Here is a 12,088-nt window from a genome sequence, read left to right on the forward strand (position 1 = left end):
ATTTTAGCATTTGCCATACTTCTTTCTCTCTTCCTCGAGGGCACCAGTGAACAATGGACAGGCAGGTTACATTTCTCTTCTCCACTTTTGCCTAGTCCTCACTGACAGTTTCCACCCAAAGTAGATTAGCTAGGAAACTGACACTCCTGCCACACACATATGTGCATGCGAATGTACTCCAACACACATGCACACACACATGCTTGCTTGTGGATACCACCTTCTAAAAACAGCTCTATTGAGATATAAATTCAGATACCATATATTTCATTCATTTAAAATGCACACTGTGATTTTTGACATATTACATCATTTAAAATTGTTACATAACATACAACTTGCCATTTTAATTATTTTTAGTGGTATTAATTGCATTCACAATGTTGTGCATGACATTGCAATACAATCATTTAAACCATCTATTTCAAATGGATTCTATTTTCTTGGTCCCTCTCTTTTTCCCTTTCTCTCTTCCTCCTTCCTGTTTCTTATGTTTATTTTTCAGTTTTTTAGGAGAGAGGGAAAGTCCATCTCGCCTCCAGCCCTGGCCTTCCTCATGCATGCAAATCCCCACTGCTCTTCTTGACACTCCTCTACTTACCTAACCTAGGCTCAAACTGGAAGGCAAGACCTGATCATATGTGAGTTTCTGCCTACACCCAAGTCTCTAGGACACAGTGGGAACATCTTGCTTCTGGGACATTCCCCGGGTGCTGAGCTCCCCTGCCTGAAGGGAGCTGTTTGAGGACTGAGCTGTGTATCCTTGTTCTGGACCCTGGTCTTTTCCACAGGGGCTCAGTGATCTCTGTAGAGTGGCCTTGGGGGCCCCTACATTGTCTGGCCCAGATGCAAGCACCTGCAGATGTTCCACAAGGAATCTCTCCCCAGCCAAATGTTAGGTTTGGATGTTTTCTTCTTTCTTGTCATCTCCTTTGCTACCTGTTACCTTTTACCCATCCTAACAAGTGTGAGAAAAGAACCTTCTGAAAATTCCATCTGAGGCCGGGTGCAGTGGCTCACGCCTATAATCCCAGCACTTTGGGAGGCCGAGGTGGGCGGATCATGAGGTCGGGAGATTGAGACCATCCTGGCTAACAGAGTGAAACCCCGTCTCTACTAAAAAAAATACAAAAATTTAGCTGGACATGGTGGCAGGCACCTGTAGTCCCAGCTACTCGGGAGGCTGAGGTAGGAGAATAGAGTGAACCCGGCAGGCGGAGCTTGCAGTGAGCCGAGATCACGCCACTGCGCTCCAGCCTGGGTGACAGAGTAAGACTCCGTCTCAAAAAAAAAAAAAAAAAAAAAAAGAAAAGAAAGAAAGAAAGAATAAAAAAGAGAAAATTCCATCTGATTGGGTCTAATAAGAGCTCAGCATCTGATGCTTTCCCCCATGGCTGGTGGGGGAAAGTTTGCTCCTGAACAGTGTTAAGTGCTGGACCCTTATTTCTGGGTTCTGGGAGGGCAACCCCCTGCCCCATCCACCCTGTAATCCACTCAGAGGGAAAAGGAGGAAGGATGAATGGCTTTCCAGAAGAGAAAGCACAGTTTTCAAGTGGAGCCTTGGGTCTCTCTGCACAGGACTGACCGACGAGCCTGTCTGGAGAGCTCCTACTAAGCCCAGTCTCCTGTCTCCTCCACCACCAAAAGGCACCCTTTAGGTGATGTCATTACTGTCATTCACCATGAATACGGACAATCAACTGCCAAGGATCTTTTGTGTAATTCAATGTACTAACTTGACAGCTCCCAAATGAGGGGGTAACAGTTCCCGGATGTAAAGTGGTTTTTCTCTAATCCTGAGTGATGGCATGCTGTTGCTAGGTGCCTGCTTTTCTGCCTTTCAAATATAAAGTGACTAATGGGGTATATTTCATAACACATCTGCAAGTATGTAGTTATTCTTATACTTCGATGCCCTTTAAAATATTATCTGCCAAAACTTGGACTATGTACTTGTATGCAAATTAGACATAATAAAGGAAGAAGCGAGAAGTTCTTTGCTCTTGAAAAATCATACTTATAAGGTTAACAAGATTTATATATTCCATCAGGCAACTGGGGTTAGAATGCAAAACTTTATCAATGTCACTTGGCAACAATAAAGATCCTCTGGTGTTTTCCACTGTATGAGATCAAAACTTTTTATCAACACTGAGGTTTAACTTGATTCTTTAAATTCTCACGAAATCAAAATACATAGAATCCAACTTCAGGAACAAATCAGATATTCTAAGTTGAATGTTTTTGACTGGCAGTGCCAAGAACAGGAACAGTGTTTTTAAAACATATCACTTTGCTTTTAAAAAATCAAGTTAAATCTTTCCATGAATTACCCATTTAAGCCAGGAAAGTGGGTACTCCTATTTTCTGGATAAAAAGGAAAATACCAGGAGAATTCAATCTAATAAAAGAAAATTCACCAGGAAGGGAAGAATTTACAAACACACACACACACAAATGTACACATGAACTACTTTATAAACAAACAAGAAAATGTTCTGGATCTAGTTTGCTCAAATAATGGGATATGATCTAGCAAATATTCTGTTTATAGGGAACTCTGTCTTGATCTTAGAGCATGTATCTAGTATTAAAATAGAAGCTTAATTAAGTTTGTACTTGCTAAACAATCAGATATCAGCAAAATCTACTCAACGCGAAAGCAATTCTGATGAGTAAGTTATTGGTGATGACTCAAAGGCACTTTAGGATCTTGCAGCACTGGGGATCATTATTCAAACATGAAGTCATAACTATCTTTGTAGTCATCCACCAGTGACAGAGTAACAGAGTTCCAGTTGATAGGATCTCGGGTTCATCAAATTTAGATGTTCTTGAAAGGTTTCAAGCAGCCAGCAGTTGGTGGATTCACCCAGCATATCTAGGAAAGGGCAGAGTCCATGTCAGTTTTGCTTCTTGCTGGGTGAACCTTGGCACAGCCCTGGGCATATAGTTCACATTGGATAAATGTTTGCTGAATAATATGAATGAATGAATGAATGAATGAGTGAATAGCAGAAAGTTAAGTTGAAATTTTTCTGTTTGAGAATTTCTGCTGATGACCAAAGCTGAGATGGGGAATAAGTGGCCCCATATTCTAAAGAGAGATGCAGCTTACCAACCATGCAGGACTGGTTAAGAGTTGGCCAAAACAACAGATAGATACAGATAGAAATATAGAGATGTGGTTTTGGATTGATTGTAAGGGATGTCTAGTAAAAAGCATTGTGCGGCCGGGCACGATGGCTCAAGCCTGTAATCCCAGCACTTTGGGAGGCCGAGATGGGTGGATCACGAGGTCAGGAGACCGAGACCATCCTGGCTAACACAGTGAAACCCCGTCTCTACTAAAAAAATACAAAAAACTAGCTGGGCGAGGTGGCGGGCGCCTGTAGTCCCAGCTACTCGAGAGGCTGAGGCAGGAGAATGGCGTAAACCCAGGAGGCGGAGCTTGCAGTGAGCTGAGATCCAGCCACTGCACTCCAGCCCGGGCGACAGAGCGAGACTCCGTCTCAAATAAAAAAAAAAAAAAAAAAGGCATTGTGCATTTATTTTCCTTTTCCTCTCATTGAGTGAGGTGGTAGAGGTGGGCTGCTTCCCTGCCCCTTGAGCCAAGTAAAGATAGCTTCAGGAGAGTGTGGGAGTCAGAGAAGAGTTTAAAATCTCCCCCTTTGTGGTGGATGCTTGCTGAGCTGCAGGGTCATGGCCTGCCCTGGTTGCCACCATCTTGGGAAGCAAAAAGCTCTCGGCAAGGCTTGCTTTTCAGAGCTTAATATGGGGAACATATTTTCATGGGCCACGTGGACTCTGAAGATGGGACTTGAGCTTGACTCCTCTTAATAGGTCCCCAGCCATGGGCCCTGACTGCCAGGGCCTGGTAAACCCGACATGAGATGGTCACGTGGGGTGTCCCATTGAAGGGGAATCCTAAGAATCCGCCAGGGAGGGTACTCTTCCAAGTCCAGGCACTGCAAGGCACAGGACCTGCGGCAGGGGGATGGGGTCACTCCAAAGTACCTGACTAAAGTACCTTATAAGAACCAGTATTTCAGCATCTGTATTCAAAGAATGCCAATGGCTAGACAACAGCAGCTGGACCAAAGGAAAAAGACATTTTTGCTTCTTTCCCTCTCCCCCGACTCTCTGCCCTACCCTGGGAGCAAAAGTCAGCTAGTGAGTGACAAGAGACAGAGCAATCATAAAAGACAGACTACGCAATCTTTACAAGCTTGGGTCAGGACTGAGCTGGGGGGAAGGGAAAGAGCATGGAACTTGATGGGAAACAGTTTTAAACTGTTTTAACACTAGGCTTTTTAAAACACTCTAACATGAAAACAGCTCGACATGAAACGGACTGAATTGTGTGGGATCTGCCCGAGATGTTTACTAGTGGAAGAAGATGTGACAGAGAAGGTTGGAAGGGCAGTGATGGGAGTTGAGGGAGGAGAAGAAGCTGCTATTTCCTGGTTATGCCATATCGAGTTCAGCCCATGTGATATATTCGATTCCATTCAATAAGTGAATGAAAGAATGAATAAATGAATGAATTTCTGTATAATTTGGTGCTATGGCCACCTGTCCAGTGGCCCCTGCCTACCCTACATACAACAAGAGTCCAGATAATGTCTTCACCTCAGCACAGGCAGAGGGCAGGATAAGGCCTGTCCATTAGCTTTGGAGGTGAAGCTGGGAAGTCATCAATTCAGTGAGTCAGGGAAGGCTGACCTCAGGGCACTCCTGACTTCTCCCAGGTGTGCCCCACAGTGGTGATTCACTCTCAGCTTATCAAATCTCGCAACTGCTGAGTGTTACTTCGTCCCCAATAAGAAATGACTTTCGGGAACAAATTAGCAAAGTATCCAGGTGTGATGTCACCCTCTGTTTGGTACTGAGGCAACGACATCTCCACTTTGGACATTTCTCTGGACAATAAGCCTGAGATTACTATAAGAAGTATAGACACTTCTCCTCCTGTGGCTCTCTGTGTTATGGGGGGTCAACCCTGTGAGAGATGGGTGAATGTTCCCAATTTAACCATTTCTCCCTAGATGAGCACAGCACAGGTTCTTTCCTGGAGACAGCAGTGAAATTAAGGTGGCAAGAAGGTCTCTTCTAATCCTGCTGTTTTGGCACAAGGCTTCTGGTGGGCCCCATGGCATCATCCTTGTTTTTCTTTTGTAACCTGATTGTATTGCCTTGGAACTGACTGATCACTTGTCTGTCTCTTCTTCTAGGGCAGGAGCTTTATTTGATTCAAGATTCTACCCTAAAGGTGCCAGGCACAGAGTAAACCCTTGATAAATGCTGGTTAAGTGAATGAACTTGATTTGCTTTGATGGGTCTCCCTGAGACAAATGGAGTTATGTACCAGGCCCATTTTCCAGAAGGAGTCACTGAGGCACAGACAGGTGGGGTGGTTTGGCCAACATCCCATGGTGAAGTAGTTGGACAGATGAGACTAGAGTAGGCTGATGGACTGCAAAAAAATAACTATGAAGCCAAATGTCTCAGTCAATGCAAGCCAAAGCTAGTTGCCTAGAAGCCAGAATACACTCTCCAAGCTTAGACTCTTGGCACAGAGCCCAGACAGTCATAATGCCACCATCACTGGCATTTTACAGGTTACTGAATGGTTTCACAGCCATCAACTTGCTTACTCTTCACAGGGACCTGGACAGCACCATGACAGACAACATTGTCCACATTGTACAGGTCCAGAGAGGTTAGAGGATGTGCCTGAGGATGCACAGCTATTAAAGGAGGAAGGCATCATGACCTCCAATCATGTGATCTCAAATCTGTGAGCTTCCCACCAAACCTGGTTAAACCCAACCAAACAAGAGCACACGGAGCATCTTCAAGATCCACCCAGATGCCCCCTGTTAGTTTCGGATCAATGTCAGGAGTGACATCTTTCGATTTTCATGTATCTTTTTGAGGTCCTTCGACTTTGCCCCATATGAGTTCACCTTGGCTAGGCAGCACTCTTGTTCCCAGGAAGAGTGATGACACAGTCCCTCCTCCTGGGTCCCTAGTTGTATCCTGGGAACCTGTCTGCAGAATCCAGTTCTCAGCTGGGCCGCCACAGCAGTGCTGTGCCTGGGCAGGGCAGATTGCGGGGATGCAGAAGTGGCTCTGGAGCGAACACACTTGCCTCTGGGAGAGGCTACTGTGCCAGCTGTCATTTTCCACTCAATATGTCAGGCAAGAAGTGAGACCGACAGCATTCTTCCCTTTGTGTCTCACATACACATGCTTTTGTTTCTACTGGCAACATTCTATATAGTTAGTTCTCTTTGGAGGAGTATCCCAGCATTAAGATAAAGGAGCTCCTGAAATTTGGCAGATTCAAGGGTCTAATTTACAAAGTTGGGACCAGAAGATGAAATGGCTTTCGAGGTTTTGTTCAAATTGTTAAAAGAGATGCCAAAAGATATCTTTTTATGTACAGCTGGCTTCATTTTTTAATGTCAATACCAGCTTACTGTTGAAGGTAACAAATGACACATTGTAATATCTTCCCCAGTTAATTTTTAAAAGGAAATTCAGGAGGAGAGCATAAAACTACTTTTTTTGTTGTTTTTTAATGACAAAGCATATTTAGACAGACTAAATTTGGCAAAATAAACAAGCAAATATAAGCTCAGCGACTTCAATTTACTAAAACTTATTTTAAAAAAGCAAGAGGAGACATGAAAGGCAAAAACTCTACTCAAATCCAAACAGCTTCCAAGGAAAATTCCTGTAACCTTGAAGAATAATAAAGACTCACGGATATATTTGGAATTTCTGAATGGGAGAACTGTTTCCCGAGAGCATTTTTAACATCCCAAGTGAAAAATGAGAACAAGGCTTAAATTGTTTGGTAAAGAGCAAAGAACCCTTTGGTTTCAGAAAAAAGAGAGGGAGACAGCAAGAGTCAAAATGCTGTGAGTGACTGGAGTTCTCTATGAAACAGGAACACTGGTAGCTATTGCCAGAAAGCTTTCTCAATGCGCCATGCAAAGAGTGTACATTACAATCATCTTTCCTTTCTTCCTTTCTTTCTTCCTTCCTTCCCTTGCTTCCCTCTCTTCCTGCCCTCCCTCCCTCCCGCTCTCCCTCTCTCTCTCTTTTTGACAGAGTATTTATTGCTTTGTTGCTCAGACTGGAGTTTAGTGCCCCAATCTCGACCCACTGCAACCTCCATCTCCCGGGTTCAAGCGATTCTCCTGCCTCAGCCTCCCGAGTAGCTGGGATTTCAGGCATGCACCACCACGCCCAGCTAATTTTGTATTTTTAGTAGAGATGGGGTTTTGCCATGTTGGCCAGGCTGGTCTTGAACTCCTGACCTCAGGTGATCCGCTTACCTCGGTCTCCCAAAGTGCTGGGATTATAGGCGTGGGCCATGGTGCCCAGCCTACACCACACTTTAATGTCAAATAAATCAAGGGAGAAGTGCCAAATAATTTCTACAATAGGTTCAGATTTTGAACTTTTCCCCTTTGGCAACGTCATCTCAGTTGTTTGAAACAAAGCAGTGACCTCTACCAGCGATTTCTGGCTCCTCCTGTGACTTCAAAACAGACCCTAGCCTTGTATCCATCTTCTCTCTCCCTTGCCACCACTGCCAGCAAGCAGCAATCAATAGAACTTGGCTGGGCCTTTTCAGCTTTTATTTAGTGAGTAAGTGTGGCCTCCTCCCTTCGCCCTACCCCACTGGAGTTTTTCCTCAGTGGCCAGGCTGCAAATCTTGCCCCCAAGCCCTTTGTTCCACCCGCCTGAGGTTGCCTGAGCAAAGCCAATGCTTCACCAGAGATTAATTTGAGGTGTTTTACTACAACCACTAACCAGCATCACAAATGGGATCAGTTTGCTAATTAGAAGCCCTTGGCCTCTAGAGCCCTGGGCTGCAATCATCCCCCATGGCCTCAGGAAATGCGAAAGAGGTGCCGCAGACCCTGGATGAGGGTGAGGGGGTCATTTGTTGAATCCCACTCAAGGCTCCTTCAAAGACTGGAGAGAGAAGGGCTGCACCAAAGTGCAGCTTCAAGAGTGGGTTGGAGGCTGGAAACCTGAAACACTACTCAGAAATAGTATGTCTTGGATTTAAAATATTTAAACTTAGTATTTCTTGGATTTAGAACATTTAAACATAACCAACAAGCATGTATAACTATGTGCTAAGCACCAGGTTGGATTTAGAGACTCGATAATGTGTGTATGTGTGCACCTCTGTGTGCACCTCCCAGCGGGCACTGAGCGCTGTTTCTGCCTGGCTCCACAGTAGATCATGTCCTCTCCCTTCCCTGAAGTTAGGATCTTGCAAACTGCAGGTGCCTGAGCCACCTTTGGAATCCCACAACCCCCACGCACACAGACACATACTCAAGTGCTGGAATATGGGTCTCACACATTGATGTCATTCAGATGTCTGTAGAACTCTTAATTACATACCAGCCCCGAAGAGAGACTTAGATAAATGAGGGCTAGCCCCTGCACTCCAGAAGGCTATATAATAACGGCGGACATGAAGAGAAGAGCTAACATTTATGTAATAGGACCTACGACCTAAGCAAAGGAGGAAGTAAACAAATGCACAGGCATGCAATGGGTTTGGTAAAACTTTGCTTTGATGGGCAGGGCAAAACTGCTCATAGGACCGTCAACTGAGGGCGAGGACTTCTTTTACATACTTCCTCCCCTTCTGGCAAAGTGGAAGAGAAAGGGGACCCCACCTCTTAACCTGCAGCAGAAGTAGATGCACTTGGACACTAGCTCTTTCCTCTCTCCCGCCCCATCTCTGTGGCTCTGGCAACAGGGACATCCACCCTCACAGTTTTGCTTAGAAACATGGAAAGGTCAGGACACTGGAGTGTCCTGGGGACAGGTACACTGGGAAGAATATGATAGGAGGAGGCTGATTTTCAGGGACGGTTCAGAGGTAGAACTTCAAATTTTCAGAACTTGCCCAACATTACTTACACACACACACACACACACACACACACATCTATCCATCCATCTATTGCCCTTTCCACTTTGATTTTAAAAGTAGAAATTTAAAAAACAAACAGAGGCCAGAGTATTGTGGGATGGAAAAGGGCTTCCTGTTTGAATACAAGCCGTCAACCCAGGATCACAGTTCTGTTGTCATACTCCCTGGAACACATCCCCCTCTCCCCAGCGTTCAAGAGACCCTGGTTTCATGGAAAATCAAACACACATTCCATACGATAATGCCATCTAGTTTGAGCTTTTGAGTAAGTACAGTCAGTCCCACACTCCTCACCCCTACTCGACTCCCCCCACCCAAGACTTTCTAATTTTAGAGCTGAGAGCAGAGAACTTGATGCTGGGTATGTTTCCATTTACCATGAAAGGCATGTTTCTCCACAAACAACTGGAGGGCAGGCTTGGAACACAGGTTTAAAGACCAGACTTGTAGAACTTTGGCACGGCAATTCTCTGGAAATATCTACTATCCCATCGAGAGGCAGGAAGTATTGAGAATGAATGTGTGTTCTGGCTTCTTTCAAACAAAATGATTTAATTTTAAGAGTCTCAATTCATAAAATAGCCCAGCTAATCTTCCAAGGAAAATGGGCATATTTTGTTTTTCTTCATTCTTCCAAGAGTATTTGGGCCATGAAAAGAATTTGTACTGAATTTCCTTAAAAGACTTAATTGGGCAATGTGCCTTATGAGGGAATATAGAATGGTTACAAAAAATATAAAGAGTTTAATGGGAATATAAATTTTTTATGGTTTAGAAATTAGAACCAGTTTAACTTCCATGATAGCCACAAACAAAACACACACACACACACACACACATACCAGTTTCTTCCAGTTCCTTCAGCAAGCTATAGTCCTTTTCTTTTTTTTTTTTTTTTTTTTATTTTCATAATTGAGATTTTATTGGTTGAGGATCAGTACAGACATTTCAATTTGTACACAATTCTTAACATATGTAACGAAATTCTAAAAAGCCATTTATTGTAATTCTTTTTTAAAGTTATTCCAGTGACTTTCCAGCTTAAAATTTGGAAGCAAATTTTCCTTAAGAGGCTATCAAGTACCAGTATCTTCACATGTTGGTCAGCTGTTACGTATGGCCCACCAGTTCACAACTGAATAGCATGTACACTACATATTCAAATCTGTAATCTTTCACAGCACAGTAACGAAGTTAGTAGGCAAACAGGACGACCACAACCAAACATGTTACAGAGTGCACACAATTCCGACAGGGAGCGCCATGATCGAGGAGTGGTTTTCTTTAGGAAACAACTCTACTAAAAAACATGAGAATAGAAGTAAAATAAAATGTTCAAGACATTAAATGCAGGACTGACTCCATATTGCCATTTAATATGCTTTGTATAATAGGATATAAAAACTAACCCCCCATCTATGGAATGTTAAGCTGGCACCCGAGACAGTCAAAGCCTCCCGTAATTCAATATCCCACACTATTTTCTGGTTGTACCAAAAAATAAACAACCAGCAAATGATTTCACCTCTTAAAAAAAAGCATTTACACTTAAAAAATGGGATGAGGTGGGATTCCCTCCTTCTTAAAAATGTTTCTAGAGCTACTAAAAAACTTGCATTTACAAAATAGTTGATAAAAATATTCCTCTGGATTGTACAAGAAGGGAGACAGGGACCACTGGTAAGACATGGTATATGGTATTAATCAGACTTGGCTTCTTTCTCTCCTGCTTCATCAGAGGCTGGACTCTCCTCAGTTTTCGTTTCCCCGTTTTCTGCAGGTAAATCTTCTTTAGTTTCTTGGTTAGCCACTTCGGCCTGTTTTCCCTTTGCTCCCCTTTTCCCTTTTGTTTGCACTTTTTTGTCTGAAGATTTATCCTTCGCTGCTGCCTTTTTCGGCTTCGCTTCCACTTTGGCAGGAGGTTTAGCTGACAACCGCGCCGATCTCCTCTTGGGCTCTTCCTTGGCGGCCCCTTCGGCGGAGCTGACCTTCCTCTTGGGCATCCTGGCGGCGGGGAAGGCGCGTGCCGAGTGCCCGCTATAGTCCTTTTCTATAAGTTTGTAGATTTATAGATTTAGGAGATACTTCTGCAGAAGGAAAAGCAAAAGTCTTCATTTGTGAAACAGACATTTTTGGGGTTTTGTTTGGTTGGTTGGTTTTTGTTTTGTTTTTGAGATGGAGTCTCACACTGTCACCCAGGCTGGAGTGCAGTGGTGTGATCTCTGCTCGCTGCAACTTCTGCCTCCCAGGTTCAAGTGATTCTCCTGCCTCAGCCTCCCAAGTAGCTGGGATTACAGGCGTCTGCCATCATGCCCAGCTAATTTTTAGTAGAGACGGGGTTTCATTATGTTCAACGGGCTGGTCGTGAACTCCTGACCTCATGATCCGCCTGCCTCGGCCTCCCCAAGTGCTGGAATTACAGGCGTGACCACTGCGCCTGGCCTAAAGCTGACATTTTCAAACCTACAGGTAGGTCCTCTTTGCCCAAACTATAGGTCAGGTCCTTTTATTGCCACATATATAACCAAGTTATCAATATTTCCCTTGAATCATCTTATAAGAGGAAAAGCCAAAAAGCATTCTCAATGTTTTAAAAAAATCACACAGGACTGCCACCTGTTCATTCTCCCTATGGCTTCCCTCTCACCTGCCCACCTGTCTCTCACCTGTCCTCTAGGTGCACCTCATGTCTCCCAGTACACAGACCCCGGGCACTTGACCTGCTTTTCTTTCCATTCTAATGCTGCTACCCCCAACAAAGAGCATTTTTTTTTTCCTCATGTCCTGTTCCTGGGCAAGGCACAGTCTCCCCAACTCCACATTCCTCAAAACAAGCAAATAAGCAATTGGTTTCCCTGTAATTCAAAAGACTTACTGCCAATTCCTTTGTGAAAATCAATGGCGGGTGCCCAAAATAACAAGTACAAGAAAGCTATGAAAGTTCGAGGAATCTCCCCAAGGTCTCCAAGGTATACCCCAGATTGGACCCTGACATTTTCTTTCTTATGTGACCTCAAGTAGCTTCTCCCAGTTGGTGTTGGATGTTGGGCCAACCTGTAGAGACCAGAGGCCATGTTACATCTGATGTGGGTTCCCTGCTGGAAGAACTGA

The 12,088-nt window shown here is 44.1% G+C and overlaps 2 protein-coding genes across 21 annotated transcripts in view; one reads left to right on the plus strand and one right to left on the minus strand.

Moving 5' to 3' along the window:
• The window catches only part of SNX3 (sorting nexin 3), a 1,122,685-nt gene that overhangs the window by 595,805 nt on the left and 514,792 nt on the right, over positions 1-12,088 (plus strand). The window lies entirely within an intron of this gene.
• LOC126953641 (non-histone chromosomal protein HMG-14) lies at positions 9,856-11,012 on the minus strand. The gene has a single exon (XM_050789194.1). It carries the CDS (start codon positions 10,978-10,980, stop codon positions 10,678-10,680), a length of 303 nt encoding a protein of 100 aa, XP_050645151.1. The 5' UTR covers positions 10,981-11,012; the 3' UTR covers positions 9,856-10,677.

This window comes from Macaca thibetana, chromosome 4 (assembly GCF_024542745.1).
Source record: "Macaca thibetana thibetana isolate TM-01 chromosome 4, ASM2454274v1, whole genome shotgun sequence".
NCBI lineage: Eukaryota > Metazoa > Chordata > Mammalia > Primates > Cercopithecidae > Macaca > Macaca thibetana.